The following is a 21,701-nucleotide window of genomic DNA, read 5'->3' on the forward strand; positions in this document are numbered from 1 at the left end:
TCCCTACCTACCTCCTCCAACTGCCACTCTTCACTTCCCCAGGGACATCTTCTCTGGCAGCCCTAATTGGGCAAACCCTCAATTTGAACAGCTTCATAGTACCTTTGTGACACTAGACCCCATTCACTTTCAATTTAATTTTTATTTGTTTAACTATTGATTGATGTCTGCCTAATGTAACCTCTAAAAGGGGAGAAATCAAATCTGTGTGGGCTCACCATGATACCCCCTGGGCGTAGTGTGGTGCCAGTGCTAAATATTTAAGGAACAAATTAATTACTACTAAAAAGAAAAACAAGGCTGCCTCGATGTCTGAGTAACTGGTTTAGATGAGGCGTTTCCAAAGTGTGGAGCTGGAATCAGCAGCATCAACATCTGGTAACTTCTTAGAAATGCAGATCCTTGGGCCCCACCCCACACCAAGTACCTCAGAGCTAGGAGCAGAGGAAGAGGGAGGGCAAATCGCAGTTGTACCTTAATGAGCCCTCCAGGAGATTCTGACACACTGCAGGTTTGAGATCCACTGGCCTAACTCCCTGGTTATGAATTTACAGATGGGACTTGAACGGACACACCCATGAGATAAACACAATACTGGGTGGGAAGCTAAGCTGATCACTTTGGAAGAGACTTTGTAATGGGCTGGATTTTGGTTAAGACCTGAGGGCTTTTGAAGGGCACATTCATATCAAGACTCAGGTGCTCCCTTCAGCAGCACATACACTAAAATTGGAACAACACAGAGAAGATTAGCATGGCCCGTGTGCAAGAATGACACGCAAATTCGTGAAGTGCTCCATATTAAAAAAAAAAAAAAAAAAAAAAAACTCAGCCCTCAGGGGCATGGAACAGTTGACTTAGTGTACGAACCCAGGAGATGCATGTGTAATTTCCTAGTTGGTGACACTCTGGACAAAGCTGTTGACGTCAGTTAGTGGCAGTTCCTGAACTTCGCTGGGGGATGAGGGTGGGGGTAGAAAAAGTGAGCAATGTGCTAAGACAAGGTAACCCTGCAAAGGCACAAGTCTGAGGAAGTGCCATTCTTGTCTGAGCAGAGCACGGCCCAGCCAGAGTTGGGAACTCTGTGGGTAGGAATATATTCCCTACAATCCCCAGAGCCTTCCGGTTCTACCGCCCCTCCTGCATAATCTCTTTTAACCCAAGAAGCCCAGTAGATGTTTGTTAAGTGCATGAGCGAGTGAATTAATAAATGTATAAATAAATGAATGGAAGAAGGGATCTTCTTCCTAACAGAGTACAAATGTGGATTCCCTCTGGAGCCCTCTGTCACTGTGGGAAAATCCTCTCTATTTAACCCTTTTCCTCTAGGAGTATGTTTACAGGTTGAACCTGGAGATCGGACGAATAGAAGTTTGCAAGTTAAATTAACGTGCCTTTATAGCTTCACTGAGGAGGGAGGTGGAGAGGGAAGAAAGCCAATCCTTGGTAGATCAGAAGCCCCATGAAGACAGGGAGCTTGCTGGTTTTCACTATTCAGCACCGTGGACAGAGCCTGGCACACACCCCAATTTCCACAAATATGAGTTGCTGATTGACTTACGGAGCAACTATTAAGTGGCTGGCAATGGGCCAAGCACCACATCTGCCACCTCACTTCATTCTTAGCACAAAGAAACATGCTAGCTCCACTTTATTTTATTTTTTTTAACTTTTAAAAAATACTTATTTAATTTATTTATTTTTATTATTTTTTGGTTGCTCCAGGTCTTAGTTGCAGCACATGCTGGATCTTCGTTGCAGCATGCGGGATCCTTAGTTGTGGCACGCAGACTTCTTAGTTGCAGCATGAGGACTTCTTAGTGGTGGCAGGCATGTGGGACCTAGTTCCCCGACCAGGGATCGAACCCGGGCCCCCTGCATTGGGAGTGCGGAGCCTTACCTACTGGACCACCAGGGAAGTCCCGCTAGCTCCACTTTACAAAGGAGAAGACTGAGGCTCAGAGAAGTTGAGCAAGGTGGCTAGACTGACTGTGATGTTCTCTGCTGGCACCACCAGCCAGGTTCTTAGCTGTCTGCGGCTTTGTGAAATTCTCAGAGTTAGACTCAAGAGGATACATCCACCTCCCGGGCTTCTGCCCTATTTATTTCGACTCCCAGAGCTCTCTCTGTTCCTGATTCTGGCAGTAAACAGTATGACACAGGAAGGAAAAGGGATTGACAGTTTGGTCCCTGACAGGTTACACTATTTTACTTTGTCTTCTCACCATTTAGAATCTCTGCTGAAGGAGTGGACATTGTTTTGGATTGCCTTTGTGGGGACAACACTGGAAAAGGTCTCAGCCTTCTCAAGCCACTGGGAACCTACATTTTATATGGTGAGCGCTAAACAGAAGCAGGGGACATGGGCGGCGACAGGCAGCACCGCACATGTGCTTACAAGGGGCTCTGAAAAATGAGATGTGTTGATATGCTGGCGTAATGAGATGGGGATGGTGTTAATATTTTAATATTTTCTACAGTATCGCTACTGTTCTCGATTATAAAAGTGCCTACTGCCCTATTATCCCATGAGCATTTCTCATTCTAAAAGAAACAAAGCAAGGCCAAGCCAAGGTAGTGACAAGATGGGACTCGACCCACAGAAGGTGGCACAGGTGGAAAATACTAATAGCTTCAAAGCAAGTTCCAAAAATGAAGCAATAGAACAACCACAAGAGGATGGAGAAGCGCAGCTAGGATGTGGTGGTTTTAAAAGGGAGGATCTTCACTACTGGAGACGGAGTTGCAAGGTACAGAGTCTCCTTCCTCTAAACTACTCCTGTGTGTCCCAGTCAAGACAGAAGCCCTGGATGGATAGAGCCCATGTCTGCCTCTAATTCACTTATATGCTCTTGGGTTTGGGAGGATTCATGAGAGACATCTGGGAGCAGGTTTTCTGCAGCAGAATGAGACCCCAGAGACTCCTCCCCCCGCTCTTTTTCTCTTTGTCATAGGCAGGGAAACCAACTTAAACATTAGTCTCTGCAAAGAAAAAAGCGTATCTGAAGCCAGATGTCACATCCCAAAGCCAAATGATCTTGGAGTTCTCCAATGCTTGAGATTTTTGGCACTCTGTCTCACGGAAGCAGAGTAGAAAATTGAGCCTTAGTTCTGCATAACTCAGAAAAAAATACTCATTTCCCTACTATTAGCTGAGAAGCTTATAAAAGAGATATCTGAGAGGTATAAGTAGTCAAGCATCATTTTGTCATCATCAGATCATTGTGACAGAAAGAGAAGGAAGAAACTTTCATTGCTGGAGTATTCTGGCATTATGAGTAGTGGCCATGTATTTGAAAGTCTTTGGCGGTGGATGCACAGTTTTTAAATTATTACTATTGATAAGAGAAGCGATAAATGTCAGTGTAGGGATATTGGCTATGACTAACATGTGAGTCAAATGCAGATGAGCATTTTGTCCATCCTTATTCATTTACTGGTTCTATTTTTGCCCCAGTTCCATGACGTCATTTTGGTGTACACAACTTGATCATATCATGAGTATCTAATTTATTACATCTATTACTTGACTACTAAGTAATCAAAACCTAGTGCTGTGAAGCTTGTACCCCGTAAAAGTCACCCCATGAAAGGAGAAGCAGTGATTAACTGGCTACTAGTTTACCATGGTCAAAGAACTAAGTTTAAGACATACATTGTTTTTTCATTTAACGGTTCTCTGAGAGGAACTTACTCCCAAATCTGTGGGGGGAAGGCAGAAAAGTCGCTGAAAAGGCACCACCAGGGTATAGTATCTCTTAACCCTCACCCAACCCAGAACCGAAGAAAGGGGTTTTTCCTTTCTGTAAGAGCATGCTAGGGAATCTTTCCTAACTCGACTTCCTGTCTTAACTCTGAATACTGCTTGTTCCCATCAGCAAGGCTCTGTTTCCCACACCATTGGTCTCAACTGGTTTTCACCTCTCTGCCCAGACCTCTTTGGAGCTTACACACGGGTCACACCATTTCCTTGGCTCGTGAACCTATTTTCACCCTCATCTGCTCCTCTGTACCCCATCTTTCCATCCATCTAAATTCTAATTCAGCCCCGCCTCTCTCCACTATTTAAATGCCCAGCCAAGGTCAGCTCCCCAAGCCCCTCACTTGCCGAGGAATCAAATTCAAGCCATAAAGTAATCTCACAAAGGAGTTCATTTCTCGGTCTCAGAGAATGGAACCAACAAGACGTTTCGGCAACTCATCATTTTATTAGAATGTTGGCTTAAATCACATTTTTGCCACGTGACCTATTGTCCAAAGTTATGAAATAGTCACCTTGAGAAATGTTATTTCCTCTCTGATCCAGTGATGCTTAGTTAAAATTCAGTCAACTCGACACCACCCACCCCCTCCAATTCCCTTATTTTTCCAAGGCTGACCTAAATTTCCTTTCAAGTTCTTGACAGTTCTGGGCCAGACAGCTGCCATTCTTCCATGCAAAGCAAGAGATGTTGATTTTCGTCAGCTTGACTTGGGAATCTTCCACTTGCAGGTTCATCCAACATGGTGACTGGAGAGACCAAGAGCTTCTTTAGCTTTGCAAAATCAGTAAGTATCCATGCAAGTGTCTAAAGTACACTGGTCGTGTGGCGCTTGGCATGTTGTAAGCTCTTCCATCTAAGGACATGGACTGAATAACATAAATCTTGTTTGTCCTTCATCTGCATCATTCATTTGCAAGAAAGCCTGCATTCTCCACCTGCTCACCACACACGGACAGGATTGTGACTTGGGCCACTTTTGTCCAAATGAAGCAGAGAAATGAGAGTGCCCCAGAAACTCCAGAAAACTGTATTTTGATTTCAACAGAGATTGTTTAAGTGTTGGTATTTTTAATCACTGGTCAAGAATAAACTTAGCATTAGTGCACTTCACTTGGTCCACGGAGAGACCAGCCTTTCAGTTTGGCCACTTTCTGACCGGGTCTCTAGGGCTACTTAAGATCTCTCTGTAGCCCCATTCCTACTGGCTTGGAGAGACAATAGGACTCGACACTTTTCGCAAGCTCCTGGGGTGATTTTTTGACACAGGCAAGTGTGTGAACCACTAGCTTACGTGCTCATGCTCTGAGCACAGTGGTTATTGTGTCTGCAGTTGCGAAGCTGCATCCCTGGGCACTCACCCCACCACGAACCTCCTCAGGTCTACGTTCCCACCTGGAGCCACACTTACTAGAATTAAATTAATCTGGGCTTGAACTTGCATGTTTACACCTGTCCCCACCACAGGGGCCGCCATGTCCCATCAGAGCTTGCCTTTGTCCTCCCTCCTCTTAGCCTCCTTAGCAGCCAGTGAGGCACTGATGGATTCACTCGCTTTGCAAGCATCTTCTGAGCACCTACTACTTGTGGTGCTGTGCCAGGCACCAGGATACCACAGCGAATGAGACAGATGCATTTGAGGCCCTCGGGACTCTTGCGTTCTGATGAAGGAGATGATGAAATAAGTAACACATATTAATAAGATGATTGTAAATAGTCATAAAATCTCTGAAAGGGATGAAAGCAGGGTGCTGAAGGAGAAGACAGAAAAATGGGGTGGAAGCATTGTGAATAGGGTGGTCAGACAAAGCCAGGGAAAGGGGTTTAGAATTTACTCTTTGTGGCACTGTGGGATATTCATATGCCCCCAAAGTGCCAACACTGGCTGCCAAAGGCTTCATCTCCAAACACTCCCTGATTCTGCAATGATTCGTACTCACTGCCCTGTGAGACTGGAATTAAAGGGCCTCGGTTTGCACTTGGGCTTTAAAGTTCAGGTCAAGGTTATCGCAACTTCGGGATGAACAGGGGAGCAAGAATGGAGTCTAGTGAAGGATGCTGTCTGGAGCGCGTCCCCTGACGACAGGCTTTGTGTCACTCGCAGCTGTTTTGTTGCTGTGGCTGCAATTAACATGATGCTGACGGCCTGCTGTAGGGAACCAAATTGGTCCCGAATTACATACAATTGTAAGAAGTGTTTTCCCTTTCTCCCCGACACGCACAGTCACAACACACAGCGTTAATGAAATAATTGCAGTGTGCCCACGTTCAGTGAACGCGCTCGTGAAAACAGCCAAGATGGAGGGTAAGGTTCTCCTGCTTAAAGCAAGGGTGCTGATTACCAGAAGGCTTTATAGTTGGGGGTCAAGAATGAAGACTGTTCCCTTTCAGAGGCCGGGTTCAATATCAGTTGTTCAGTTAGAAGCAAACTGAAGGTAGGGCATGCTGAGGAGTGGGGTGATGACTTTGTTCTGGAAGGTTCTAGAAAGGCATTTTCTTCTATACATTGGAGAAAGGCTTAGAAATTAAAGGCATATTTGGAATCATACAGGAATTTCTCACTCAGCTATCTTAATGGTGTTCCCCCTTGAAACTCTTATGGGGAGCTTGTGTTCACATGCCATTTGCTTTTAGATCCTAACGATGACGATAATAGCAAATGAAGTCAACATTTCGAGAGCAGTCTGACTCCAAATCCAGAGCTCTTACTCGCTCGATCCAAAATATCTCTCCAACTTAAGGCGATAAAAATACTTCATATTTATAGAGCACGTACTATGCACCAGACACTGAGCTAAGTACTTTGTATGTATCAACACATTTATTCCCCATGACGACCCCATGAGGTACAGTAGGGAAACTGAACACAGAGAGGTTAAGTGATTTGATTAAAGTTGCACAGCTTGCGAGTGACAGAACTGGGATTCAAAACCAGGCATTCAGCTCTAGAACACAAACACAACTGGGCAGCAACTGTAGCTTCGGCAAGCATTCATTTCACAAACGCTCTGTGGAAGCGCTGCACATACACTGTGAATCAAGTTACTAATCATTTCTCTACCTTTGCTTTTGTGGCAAGCAGCCCACGGCCAAATACATATCGCTCCTAGAGCTGGACCCCAGGCCCTTGGGGAGCATATTTTGGTAAAAAATGTTGTGCATGAACCATGTCCCTGTTTACAACCTGTCTTTCTTACACTTATTTTCCAACAATCTGATTTCCCCACTTAAAAAAAACAAGATATTTTACTTTTTTGAGTTTCCTCAATCCTGGAAGGAGGCGGGATGTAAAAGAAACACACCGATAACATAACTATTATAGATGTTCCTAAGTGTCCATCACACTTCTCTTTGCCTTCTATATTAAACTATTAAACATTTTGATCTCTTAGCACCCTCTAGAAGCTGGACCTTTGAATTTCTAAATTCTAACCGGCACCAGAAGAAACACAATTAAATCAGAACAAAGCAGCTGGATCACCATTTCTGTAGTTTGTTAATGGGTTACCTACTTATTTTCATGTCTGGAGTGGGAGATGAAAGACAGGAAATAAGGGAGCCATATGTGCCAGGTGTGGGTATCCCACTTAGGACTTTAGCGCTAGTGACATCTGGGGCTGGATAATTCTGTTTCGAGGACCTGTCCTACGTATTGTAGGATAGTTAGCAACATCCCTGGCTTCTTCCCACTGGATGCCAGCTGATTCCCCCCTTGAGTTATAACAAAAAACATCCCCAAACATTTACCAAATGTCCCTGGGGGGTAAAACCGTCCCCAGTTGAGAACCATCAATTTAGTTCCAACACTGTGGCTTCATCGCTCCGATATGCTGTTCCTTCTTCCTATATTACGCTTCCTTCCTCTTCCTTACCTAATGCATTCTGACCCACCTCTCCAGCCTTGCTGTTGTTCTCCCTAGGAAAGCTGCTCGCGCAGGCAGAGGCATCACTCCCACCACGTCCCCCCACCCCTCCCCGCTCCCTTCACCAGCCCCATCACCACCACCGCCATCCACTCAGCCAAGTGCTTTACGCTAAATTCTCCCAGGAAACCTCGGAGGCAGCATCCTGCCAGTGTATGTTGCTGAGAAAAATGAAGCACAGAGAATAACAGGGAGCAAATTGTGGAGTCAGGATCCAACTCCAGATCTGATGGTCCCATCCGTGTGACTTAACATTATGATCACATGTGGTCTAGCAGTTGTTTTTGTAAAGGGCTGTGCCCCACCTACAACCTGGGCTCTTCTGGGAAGCATCACTGTGCACCTGTAGCAGTGCCCAGCCAAAGAGGTGCTGACAGAAACACAGCAGCAAGAGCTGCCACCTGGGCAGCTGGAATCCACCCAAGTGCAGCCCCATTGTCTCCCTGCAATGCTACAAACATGGCCTGGCATTGATTCCTTGTAACCCACACCTTCTCTCTTTCCAGTGGTGGCAGGTTGAGAAGGTGAACCCCATCAAGCTATACGAAGAGAACAAAGTCATCGCTGGGTTTTCCCTTCTAAACCTGCTCTTCAAACAGGGCCGTGCTGGCCTCATTCGAGGAGTGGTGGACAAACTCATTGGGCTCTACAACCAGAAAAAAGTCAAGCCCGTGGTGGACTCCCTGTGGGCCCTGGAGGAGGTAAGGATGATGTTTCCCCAGCAAATAATCTCTGTCTTTTTAGTCAGCTTTGGGCAGCCAGATCCGATCTTTTATTATGTGATTTTTCTCCAGGTTTGTTTGCTTTAAATGAGGGTCCTAAAAGTCATTGTCCTGTAGTATAGAGTGCTTTGGATGTAAGAAATACTTTAAGTTTCGTAGTGGTTCTCAAACCACGTGTGTCAACATGCAATTCATGCCATGAACCCTTCCCGCGTAGGTCACCAAATCTTGATGGGTATGTACGATTCACCTTGGTTACAAGAGAGCGTGTACATTGTGCAGCATCAGTTATATCCTCACCATGTGAGTGTGTGAGATCAAGGCCAGGGCGGACAATGGTTAAGAGTTGAAATGATTTGTGTGCCAAGCCCGGATGCTTGGAGCCCCTTCCAGACTTTGTTAGCTGTCACCCTGGGCACTGTAATTATTAATGAATTGTTGGATCTAGTGTTTGACTGAGTCGCTTTATTAACTGATCTGCCAAAAGTTCTAGTATTTGAAAGCATTCCTTGATCACACAAAAAAAATTAAGAGCCCCTCGTGTCACCTTTAAGGATACTGAAGTGTGAACTGACCATATTGGTTCAGGGGAGATGTGCTAGGAAGAGGCAGCATCTAGAAAATTCTTCAGGACAAGGGAAGTTTTGGACATTTGGGAAGCCAGTCACGGTAGCTGTCCGAGGAGAAAATGAAGAAATGTGGTCTAGGTTTCAAGAGGCATTCCACTAAGAAATCTTCCTAGGTCAGGATGTCATGACCTTGGCTTCAGGGAGCCATGAAGCCCCTGAGAAAGATGTGGGAGTGTGTTTTTTGCTCGTTTGGCTGTTTTTTGCATTTTGCATGGGTGAGTGTCTTACAGTACCAGTACATTTTTGTACTTTGGGGAGTCATGGATACCTTTGAAAAACTTAACAAAAATAAAATTCCATGGAACAGATAGTAGCTGTCATCCTGGCAAGAAAGCTGGTGTTATTTGCTTAATGGACTGGGCTGGGCAAAATCTAATGGTTTTCCTAAGCACAGAAATCCCCCCCAAAAAAGCTTTGTGGGAGTCACCATGTAATCAGAGAGGCCTGGTCCTGGATCCATGGATCAGGCCTATATATGCCTCTCTGATACTGCAATATCATGAATGATACTTTAAAAACCCGACCACCAAAACCCCTTGTTTCTTATGGTAAAAGAAATACATGCTTATTATAGGAAATTCCTGAATTAGCCAAAAACATAAGGAGAAAATAAACAGCAAGTCCATATTCCAGAGACAGATAACATTGTTAATATTTTGGTTTGCTTCCTTCCAGTCTTTCTTCTACAGCATATGCTCACTGTAATTCAATGTGTTACTAAATCAAATCAGATAATCATACATTCCTTCTGTTGTGTAATTTCTAAGATGGTTAACCTATCGTTATACTTGAAAATGTTTTAATTTAATGGGTCAAAATGTTGTAGTTTAATGGATCAAATGTTTTAATTCAATGGGTGAAACATCCATGTGCTATTCACTATGGTATGCCAGTGGAATAGACAAGGGCTGGACTGCAGAGTGGCTGGGTCTCAGAGGTCAGGGAGCAGAGGAAATTTGAGCTGCTTGAGACCAGGGCTAAGAGATTAACTTGACCATGGAGGAAAGAAGGGGGCTTAAGCTCACTGCCCAAAAGGGACCCAACGAATCTGGTATCATTTAAGTGAGGGTTGAAATCGAAGAGGGGTCTGGTTGGCCCAGTGGGTCCTTGGTTTAGTACTGGAAATCATTCCTTGGTTATAATGCAATTGAATCACCAAATATGGATTGAATATCTATTACATGCCCAATAATGTGCAGGTGTTGGGGGTACAGTGGCAAATAGATGGCCAAGATCCCTGAGTTTCAAGGAGCTCACTTTCAGAGGGCTGGGGAGGGGCAGAAAATACTCAAGTGAACTAAAAATAAGTAGGGTATTCTCCAATTGCAGTTAAGTTCTGGAAGGAGGTAAATTAGGGTATATGTTGGCGAGTAAGTAGAGTGGGGAGACAGTTTCCACAGAGCAATATTTTTCAACCTTTTTTTCATTATTGCCCCCTAAGGAGCTTTTTTAGACTTTTTTTTTTTTTCCTTAATCAACCACCTCTAGGAAATTTTAGCACCATAGATACACCAGCCATCTACCTACCTACCTATCATCCATCTGTTTATGTCCTGTATGTGTATTTGTGCTTTACATACATTAAAAGAGTAAGATTTTTAAAAATCCTCCAAGAACCCATTTTTACCCCTTTGGGGGTGGCCTTGCTCCCACTGAGAATGCACGCTGTAGAGTGGCTTTCGATGGGGAAGGCTAGGTGTTGTTTGACCTGGGACATGAAAGAGGAAGAAACTGGAAGAAGAGCATGCACGGCAGAGAGACGCTCAAAAGCACAGGGACAAGGGAAGATAGATGTTTAGCAGCATCTCTGGTCTCTATCCAGGAGATGCCTGCAGCACCTCCCACTGCCAGCTGTGACAACATAAAATGTTTCCAGACATTGTCAAATGTCCCCCAGGTGGGATGGGGACAGAGGCAGAACCTTCCCTAGTTGAAAACCACTGCTTTAATAGAAGCCATATTGGTTAAGACAGTCACCAGGAAAACAAAGGAATTACAGGTCACTAGTCATTCACAGAGGAGAGAAAGAAGGCTGCTGCCATGTTGGCCAACAAAAGCACCCACAGCCACTCATCAGTAACACCCACCAACTTTCTGATGGTTCTCTTCTGTAATGCTTACAGACATCTTTTTAGAGCTGCCGGTGGGCCAAGCTTAGCCGTCCATCAAGCCCACGCAGCTCCTCTGGGCTTGAAGAGAATAGAGCATGCTTATTACTTGCAAACCTCCAGAGGAGGACTATAATGATTTTCCCTCCTCCCCTTTGGTAAATGATTTCACAAAATTGCTTCTCAGGCCAGCTCTATAACTTCATTCTATGGAGTAGAAAGACCATAGGGATTAAAGGAAATTTTTCTTGGGCTCTCTGAGAACTCAGACTAGAAGATTTAATAATATCAGAGATGATTAGAGTTTCTTTTTAGCCATGTATCTTTGACTTTATTGTAAATGTAATACACAGATCGAGTGATATGCCGCAGCCTCCAGATACTAAATGTGCAACTGGTTTGCTCCAGATACTATATGTGCAACTGTACATAAAGTTGGAAAAACAGTTCAGAGGTGGGAAAGGGACAAAAAATACTTACATCTGTCAGCCAAGCAGCAGACACATGACTGAGCACCTGCTATGTGCTTGTACTATGTTAGGATGTCAAGTCTACAGAAGAGATAGGTCACTTGTTCCCTGACCCTTGCGTTTATGATTTTGTTTCAGAGACAACACTAAGACCTAGAAACAATTAGAGAAGAACTTCGTTTTCAATCATGGGGTGTTTGTTTCAAGTGTGACTGGATTTGAAAATGAGAGAATGATGTTAAGGAAGACTGAATGTTCAGAGATGGTTTTGAGAATGAGGTGGGTCTTGGTTGAGATTAGCAGGATATAAATTCTTAGGATGATGTTGGAGTTAAAAAAACAAGGTATTATCAGAAGGGACAGTGTGAACAAAATCAGAGAAGTGGGAGTGAGTATGAGGTGCATGGGGTAGAGAGGTCTGGAAAAAAAGCAGAGGAACAGGAACAAAGGAAGAGAGGAAAAAGGGCTGGTTCAGTCAATGGAGTCAAATCTTGGCGGCCTTCACTGCCAGGCAGAGGAGTGTGAGTTGACATTCTGGGTGAGGGGATTGCTATTAGAGGCTGTGGCCTAAGGAATATGACACCCTTTGATTTCCCAATTCCCAGAAGCCCATCCTAGTCCCAGGTATGTCACTAGAAAGATACACACCTGAACAATCCAGTTGTGGCCTCTGATCAAAAGTGCCTTTACCTGTCTGCTGTTTAATAGTGCACAGAGGGCTCTGTTATGAGCTGAACTGTGTCCCCCCTCAAACTCATATGTTGAAGCCCTAACTCCCAATACCACAGAATCTGACTATATTTAGAGATAGGGACTTTAAAGAAATAATTAAGTTAAAATGAGGCCTTTGGGCAGCTCTTATCCAATCTGATTGGTGTCCTTATAAGAAGAGAGATTAGGACAAAAAGAGGCACCAGGGATGTCTGTATAAAGACCATGTGAGGACGCAGTGAAAAGAGGGCCATCTGCAAGCCCAGGAGGGAGCCCCAGAATGAAATCAACCTCACTGACACCTTGATCTTGGACGTCTAGCCTACAGGATTGTGACAAAATAAATTTCTGTTATTTAAGCCTTCCAGTCTGTGGTATTTCGTTATGGCAGCCCTAGCAAATGGATACAGGGTTGCAGAGAGATCCTGGCAATTTTGAAATATTCTATTAAAGATATTTTACAACATAATTTACAAAATAGTCTGTGATTACACTCTCCAATTATGGTACCATTAGCTACATGTGGCTATTCAAATTTAATTAAGATTAAGTCAAATCAAAAATTCAGTTCCGGGCTTCCCTGGTGGCGCGGTGCTTGGGAGTCCGCCTGCCGGTGCAGGGGGCGCGGGTTCGTGCCCCGTTTCGGGAGGATCCCGCGTGCCGCGGAGCGGCTGAGCCCGTGGGCCGTGGCCGCTGGGCCTGCGCGTCCGGAGCCTGTGCTCCGCAAATGGGAGGGGCCACAACAGTGAGAGGCCCGCATAACGCAAGAAGAAAAAATATTCCTTGGGATATGTTAGCCACATTATTTCAAGTGAGTGGCTGACATATTGGACCATGCAGAGATGGAAGAATGTTCCCATCACTGCAGAAATTCTCCTAGAGCTGGGCTATGAGATGATGTCATCCTTCTGTTTGAAGGTAAATTTGTCTCCCCAGCAATCTGGCATGATTACCTTTAGTAAATTACCTTAATTATGCCCTTCCTTGTATACTTCTCTTTGCCTTGGCTGTAGTGAAGTTCACTGACCAAACGCAGTCACTTATTTGATTTAAGTGTTCCAATCCCTCATTATGTGTCCCCCACATTTTTCCTTTCATGTTAATAGTTGTGGCTTAAGTATAACGTGTCTTTCATTCTGTGACATCACAAAACCTATACAGAGATGGGTCTGCCTAAAAGAATAAATTAAGGAAAAATAATGTGGTGCTGAGCTTGATAGGGACCCTTATCTGACACAGAGCAAGAGGCTGACTGGATAAAAGGCAGATTAATGTTGAACAGGGAGGGTGGGATGACTCAAGAGAGAAGGATGGGTGGAGGTGTGATTTTCAGTTTTAAAGAAGCCACAGGCTTCACCTCCAACACCAAACTGAAAAGAATGGATGAAGCCAAGCATCTGAAACATATACCCAAACCAAAACTAAGAGGCAAAGACTCGAGGAGAAACCGTGGAAAGTCCCACTTAATTATGGCAGTTGGCGACTGGCTCGTGGAGACCCTTTTTAAAGATTTAGAAGCTCCTTCAGGGGCAGAGTTGGGGGTAGGGAGAGTACTTAGAAGCATCATCCAGAAGTGGGCAATGTATTTTGTATCATGTGTACTTTGGTTTGGTGGATGGACGTGGGGGGCAGGCAAGAAGTCATTGAAGACTTTCAGACCTGGGTAGGCAAGCCCCAGACAAAAGTGGGGGAAGTGAATGGGAGGGAATGAGCAAATGTGAGTCATTGGGAAGGATGAAAATTGGATAGAAAGGACAAAGGAGATGCAAGATGACCAATGGTCTTTCGACCTGGGAAACCAGGACTGGAGGTGCCAACAGTGTGATTTGAGTTAGCAGTGATAGAAGCTGCCGTGAAAAAATTGATGAGCTCAGATGTGATTTTGGTTTAAGATGATGGTAGAACGCGCAAGTGATGTCCACGGTCAAGTCAAACCCACCATCACACGGAGGTGAGAGATGAAGGCTGGATAATTACAACTACTGCTGCTACTGACATTTCTAGAGGACTTACTGCATGGCAGGCATTGTTCTAAATGCTTTGCATGTATTAACTTATTTAAACTCTCCAACAACCCTAAGACCCAGCTACTATTACCCCCATCTTACAGGTCACAAAAGTGAGGCTTTGGGGAAGCTATACTTGCCCAAAGCCCCTGCTTATAATTGAATTTAATGGAAATTTGAACCCCAGGGAAGTGTGATGCATAGAAGTTATTGAAAAAACATGGCTATGAATAAACTCAATTGAACAAAAGAAGGAGCAACACAATCATATTAGCAAACACTTAGCGTAGCCTGTTTATATGTGCCAAGTAGCTCTCCAAGCAAGTGCTTCCTATGAATTAACTCATTTAGTCCCCACAATAACCCCGAGGGGTGGCTACTGTTACTCGTCCTGAGATATAAGTAAGGAAAGTAGACTTAGATGAAGTTAGCTGCCCAAGCTCACACAGCTGGTGCATGGCAAAGCTGGCATTCAGACCGTGGGCATTAACTTCTCCACTGTAGAAGGAAGAGGGTGAGGACAGAACCCTAGCATCCCCTACCATTCACACAGCATGAAGAAGATGAGGCATCCCGGGCAGGGCAGTGGTAAAGGGACCACCATGACAGGTCTTAAAGTCAGGGACTGCTGACAAGTCAGGAAGTACGGAGCGGAAAAGCCTTTGAATTTGGCCCCGGGTCATTGTTGACCTTTCAGAAAGCCTTTCAGTAGAATGATGAGGGCAGAAGTCTGAAGGCAGAGGGTCAGGAAGAGAATGCATGGGTAGGACAGCCTGACAGCCAGCATAAGCCTCCTATTTGGCACTGAGCAGAAAAAAGGGCTGGCAAATAGCCAGGGGGTGCTGGGTCCAAAGGAAGGCTGTTTAGAAAGTAGGTTAGGGGTTGCCTAGGGCTGGGGGCATTTCTGTTTAGAGAGATAAAAATGTTCTAAAATTAATGACAGCTGTATAACTCTGTGGCTACACTAAAAACCATTGTGCTGTGCACTTTAAATGAATGGATTGTATGGTATGCAAATTGTATCTCAATAAATTACACACACACACACACACACACACACACACACACACAGAGGGAGAGAGAAGGGCTCTTTAAGGATGGGATAAGGGGACATGGGAGATGGGAAAGAGGTACAGCTTGGGAAGTCAGATTGCTGGCCTCAGTCCTTACGAATATTCTAGCTGCATGGCCTTATAAAGCCACACATTCAGCCTGGTCCATCCTCCCAGTTTTCAGATAAGGAAACTGAGGCTGCAGAAGTAAGCACTATGTTTGCTTTATGTCCCTTTTATTATTTTTTTTGCTGCATGTCCCCCTTTCAACATAATCACCCCCGGCTCGCGCACACATTCCCAGTTTCCACGCACATTCTCCCAGCATGCCCTGCTCACCTGTTTTCTGCAATTCAGTCATGCCCCCAACCCTGCCATGCACCAGCGCTCAGTGTGCTCTAACTATCCAACAGATCAAGCACGATGAGTCACAGCTCTGGGTCAGCATATTCATCTGCGGCAGGCTGAATAATAGCGCCCTCAAGATGCCCACATCCTAATCCCCGAAGTCTTCGAATATGTTACCTCATACAGGAAAAGGAACCTTGCAAATGTGATTAAATTAAGGATTTTACGATGAGGAGATTACCCTGGACTATGTGGGTGGGGCTGATGTAATCACAAGAGTCCTTACAAGAGTGACAGGAAAGCTAGGGTCAGAGGAGATGTGGCAAAGGAAGCAGAGGGAAGGCGATGTGATGCAGGACCACAAGCCAAGGAATGCAGGTGGTCTCTAGAAGCTGGAAAGGACGAGGAAGCAGAAGCCTGCAGAAGGAAACAGTCCTGTGGACACCTTGATTTTAACCCAGACAGGCCTATTTCAAGCTTCTGACCTGCAGAACTGTAAGAGTACATTTGCGATGTGTTAAGCTACTAAGTTTGTGGTACTTTGCCATAGCAGCAATTGGAAATTAATATGCCATCCATTCAACAAGGAGCAACCAGACGATCACACCAGTGGGAAATGAGCCCTGGAGGAGGGTAGCTGGATGGGGGTGTGACCCACCCAAGCATGCACCACATCCCAGGGAAAGGCCTGGAAGCTGGAGAGAGTTGGGGGTTGGAGCATCCAAGCCTCAACAAACATGCATGAGGCTGAACACAGAGTGATGGGGAGGCAGGAAGGCCGGCCCTGGGAGGAGGTGGGGTAGGTGGAAGCCCCCGCCCATTGCCCACTGTCCCCATCCCTCCAGCCGCACTGGACCACTGTGGCTCTTCAGAAACCTGAGTCTGTTGCCTCCTCACCTTTATCTGTGCTCTTATTTCCACCTCTCATGCCCTTCCCTCATCCTTGTCCTCCTGCAAAATTCCTGCCCACCTGCCAAGACGTAGGGATGGTGTTGACTCTCCTGCCATAACATTCCCGACATCCCCGTCTTGCCATGACGCCCACCCCTGGTTAGGAACCCCTGCTTTCAGGTCCCAAAGGTTTGCCGCCCTCACTGACATGTTCACTGACAGTTACCTGTGAAAATGGAGAAGATAACTGTACCTTGCATCACTTTGGAGGAACTAAAAGGTGCTGAACCCAAAGCTGACCGGACAGTATGACTGGCAAGCTGCTCTTACAGCGCATTGCAAATGTGTCCGCCACAGAGTTGAGGTCTTTGGGGTCAGGGACTCTTAGGCAAGGTACCAAGCAAGGAGAACACAGGATGCTCTGGGCAGAAGGTTCCCGGGGCCTCAGGACAGGTACTTCTGCTCCTTGTTAAGAGGTCTAGGAACTCAACTCTGAATACACATCTGTTACGAAGAAAATGATCACTCTTGCTTTTACACCTGTCATTTGGCTGAAAACACATCACAAATCTGGGTTTCCTTGTGAGCCAGGGACAGGGTCAGTGCAGACTGCTCTTGGCTGTGTTTTCACACGACCCAGATGAGATTCTGCTGCTTCCAAAGGCTGGAAATGGACATGTCTGCTTGCTTCTGTTTGCCTTCCTAGGTATTGGAGGAATCACTTGATATGTCTTATTTGCACGGTGGCATCAGAAGGGCTGTTTTCTAATATTTCCCGAGGTATCTGTCCTGATGTGTTCATCACGGATTCCGGCCTATTCACTAGGCCAGAGAAGTGGGATAAATAGCTCTTCTGCAGGCCAAGGTCATTTGCACAGGAGAACATAATGTAAATCAGAGAGCACATGAATAACGGCCATATCCCAGCAGGGAAACACACTGTGGATGTTGCCTTCACTTCCACCTTCCAGAATCCATCCTCCTTCCTGAGCACCCCTTTCATCCATTGAAAATGGAGCTACTACCACGTTCCCTGTTATTGCAAAGGATTTTATGTGTATTGTGCCATCACTTGAGCCGATATGTGTTGAACGCTTGCAAGCTGTAAAGCTCTCTGCCAATATGTGGCGTATGATAACAGGCTAGAGCAGCTCCAATCAGCTGGGATAAGCTTTGGAACAGGAAGCAAACATATTGGGTTTCTTAACCCTCCCACTTCTTGGCTGTTTGGCCTATAACACTTCATTTCTCTGAGTCTCCTTTTCCTCGCCTATAAAATAGGAGCAACTGACCCTATTTCCCGGAACAGTTGTATATTTGTCCCTAGGGCTGACGTAACAAAGTATCCCAAACTGAATGGCTTTAAACAACAGACATTTCTTGTCTCCCAGCTCTGGAGGCCAGAAGTCAGAAATCAAGGTGTCAACGGGGTTAGTTTCTTCTGAGGGTGGTTAGGGAGAATCTGTTCCAGGCCTCTCCCCCAGCTTCCAGTGCTTTGCTGGCCGTCTTCAGCAATCCTTGGTTCACAGAAGCATCACGGTCTCTCTCTGCCTCCGTTTTCACAGGGTGTTCTGTGTGTGTGTGTGTGAGTGTGTGTGTGTGTGTGTCTGTGTGTGTCTGTGTGTGTGTGTGTGTGTCTCCAAATTTCCCCTTCCTCTAAGGACATCAGTCATATTGGATGAAGGCCCACCCTGCTCCAGTGTGAACTCAACTAACTTCAGTGACCCTGTTTCCAAACAAGGTCACATTCTGCGGTTCTGGGGGTTAGGACTTCAATATATGAATTTGCAGGGGGTGGGAGAGGACAGGACACGATTCAGTCCGTAACAAATGGCGAGTCAGATAAGATCAAAAGGGAAATATTTTGTTAGCTATAAGGGGCTGCAGAGACAAGATTTCCCATAAGGCTTTAAAGGGCAGGCTCCGGAATCGTTCAAGCCCTCCAATTATAGCTGTGAGTCCTTGGGAAAGGTACTTTGCTTCTTCTTTTCTTTCTCCATCTGTGAGATGGGATAACAGCAGTGCCTCCTCTATGGGGTCGTTGTGAAAATGTCAGGGGCAATGTGGGGGGCGGGCACGGCCGGGCCCATGGTAAAAGTCAGCCTCTCTCATCACTCTGAGGGGTGGGAGGGGTGGGCCCTGTCTTTCTATCCTCTGGCAGGTGAATGCCCCCAGGACCCATTTCCTCCCTGATTTGCTGCTGTGTGATGCAGGCAGGCAGGCTAACTGGGGTCTTATGCTTTCCTTCCTTCCTGAAGGCATCAGTAGGAGCTGCTTCATGGAACAGAAGCTCAGAGCAGCACAAACGATAAATACATGCTGCTGTTTGGATCCTCTGAGCCTCCGCCCATCTCATCTCGGATTTCTATAAACTGTCAGCTGGTTTGGGGAGGCGCTGCCAGGAAAGTGCCGTGCTCTGGTTAGTCATTTAATAAACTCTAAATGAGCAGCTGTGGGTCCTGGACAAGTGACAAAGTAGTAGTGGCAGCTGAAGGTTGCTGTTTACACCGAGCCAGGCGCTGTCCTGAGCACTTCATGGGCACTGGCTCCTCTAGATTCATAGCCATCCTGTCAGGAGCCATTATTTCCCCATTTTACAGATGGGGAGACTGAGGCTTGGCGAGAGGGCTAAGTGGCTTTGTGGACGAGGTCACATAGCCAAGAAGTGGTGGAGCCGAACCTTGAGTCTCCAGCTGGCTCTCTCCTAAAGCTGAGCTCGTAACTAACTCTCAGCCCCTCTGGGAACAGGGATGACTGTCCTAGGCCCTACACCCTGCCTGTCCCATCGCCGTGATCGGAGGCATCCTGGGTCAGGAGGGAAGACTGACGTTCGAAACCCCGGTGCCTCTGTCCCTAACTTCTGTGAGTGTAGACAGGTGACTCTGAATCACAAGCCTTAGCTTTCTGCCTCTGTAAAATGGGGCGGATGACCCTTGCTCTTCCTTCCATGTTAAAGTCTGGGGCAACCACGTGTCAGCTATAAACCGTGTGCTGTGTACAAACGTCTCAGAGTGGGCACTTAATACAATTTTTGTTTGTTTCTTCCTTTCCCTGTCTCTTCCCCAACGCGTGTCACTTTCATCACTCCCTGGCACACTCACACGCATTGTCAAACAGCACTTGGGTAAGGATGGGGCCGTGGTGCGTCAGCTGACAGCCTCAGCTGTCAGATGCTCACCTCAGCCCTCTGGGGTGGGTTTTACTCAGGTGAGGAGAGCTGATCCTTCTCCAAGACATGGGACATAAAGGGCAGCACAAATTCCCTCGACTCCCAGGCCAGTACTTGAGTCTCACCTCCTCCCTCTCTGCTGGCCACAGTGGCTACAAATTATGAGCTAGTTGGGCTATTTTCATTGCACTTTTATTCTTGGCAAGTGAACATTTTCCAAACGATCATCTTTACCATCCAAGTCACTGTATCCAAGGCTGTGGTGGGAAGTGTAGAGGTGCGCTGCACCCACCCCTCATCAGCACAGCATTTTACTTGCCTTGTAGGAATCGAGCCCCACAGTAAACCCACAGAAAACCCACAGAGACAGGCAGGTCAGCTGTTATGCCCACTATACAGATTTTTAAAAAGAGGGACTAAGCAAGGTAATTTATACTAGGAGGTAGAACCAGGAATCCAAGCAAGGTTTCTTATTCTGGAGCTCATGTGTGTTTGTGAGTATGTGTGTTTGTACGTGTGCTTGTGAATATGTGTGTCTTTGCATGTATGTGTGAATAGGTGTGTGTGTTTGTATGTATGTGTGTGCTTGTGTGTCTGCTGTGCTTATGTGTTTGTTTTGCCTATTTCCCCAGCATAATTTTTTCTCACAAGTAAAAGATTAAATGATATAAATATGATATGACCACTATATAAATTTAGAAAACAGAAAAAAAAGATCACCCATAATTGTGCCACCCTAAACAGAACTACTGATATTGTCTTAATGTACCCCATTCCCAGGTTTATTCCTATACATCTTCTCCCCCGCCACCCCTGACAGTTGTTAAGTGGCCCAGATTGGCTCCTGAGCCTGTGTGAGCATGTTAGGAGTATATTATGATGCTTGTTTAAGGAGGGATGCGGAACCACAACAAAATGGAGGAAGCGTTTGCTTTGGAACATTGCGGGGTTAGGGCTTCAACACAGGAATTTTGCAGGGACACAAACATTCAGTTCATAACACTCCCTAAATTCCCTAGAGAGACTCAGCTCATTCCTTCTTTTCTTTTCTTTCTAACTAATATAAAAACTGGGGGTAAAGAAGTGTGCTTCCAATAGTGTTTGGGCTGCCTGTGGATTCTTTCCTTGACCTGTTTTTTATTTAACTTTTTTTTTCAATTTCCATGTAGTTGCACATAATAGTTTTTCAAAACCAGCTTGCATTTATTGAGCACCTACTATTTACCAAGCCCAGAGCTAGGCCCTGGAGGGACAGAAAAGCAAAGTACTCTCAAGGAGCACACCAGCTGGTGGTAGACATGTAAACAGACAATTAAAATATCGTGTTGCAAGCTCATTAATGGGCGCACATTCATAAGAAATACTGATGGCAAAAGGCAGGAATTCAACTCTGCTTGAGCGTCCCTGTGGTTGTGAAAGACCCTTATAAACCACGCCCTCCCCATCAAAGTTGCGGGCTTTACTTGTCCGCCTCTTGTTAGCAACTTGTAAGACAGCGGAATGCTTGGGTGCTCTAAATTTTGAAGTACAATAATTTCCTGATGGTTAGAAAAAGAAAGAGAGCGTTCAATGTGTTGGCAGGTCTTCACTGTCTTTAGAGAAGAAAAAAACCTAAGGCAGGATCAGGACAGAAGTAAGAGCTAAAAGGAGACACCTGAAGTTTTGCTCACTGTCCTTTGTTTTAGCCAAGATTCTAAGTTTATTTTCTGTGCTTAAAAATTTGAGGGCTTCCCTGGTGGCGCAGTGGTTGGGAGTCCGCCTGCCGGTGCAGGGGGCACGCGTTCGTGCCCCGGTCTGGGAGGATCCCGCGTGCCGCGGAGCGGCTGTCCCCGTGGGCCATGGCCGCTGAGCCTGCGCGTCCAGAGCCTGTTGCTCCGCGGCGGGAGGGGCCACAGCAGTGAGAGGCCCGTG

General features: G+C 45.8%; 1 protein-coding gene across 1 annotated transcript in view; it reads left to right on the forward strand.

The window, feature by feature from the left end:
- VAT1L (vesicle amine transport 1 like) overlaps positions 1-21,701 on the forward strand; it is a 143,271-nt gene that overhangs the window by 69,613 nt on the left and 51,957 nt on the right. The window contains exons 5-7 of the mRNA XM_007447141.1: positions 2,233-2,336; positions 4,493-4,548; positions 8,191-8,385. Coding sequence (XP_007447203.1) covers positions 2,233-2,336; positions 4,493-4,548; positions 8,191-8,385 — 355 coding nt within the window. The remainder of the gene's footprint in view (positions 1-2,232; positions 2,337-4,492; positions 4,549-8,190; positions 8,386-21,701) is intronic.

Source organism: Lipotes vexillifer, unplaced genomic scaffold (genome assembly GCF_000442215.2).
Source record: "Lipotes vexillifer unplaced genomic scaffold, Lipotes_vexillifer_v1.1 scaffold871, whole genome shotgun sequence".
NCBI lineage: Eukaryota > Metazoa > Chordata > Mammalia > Artiodactyla > Lipotidae > Lipotes > Lipotes vexillifer.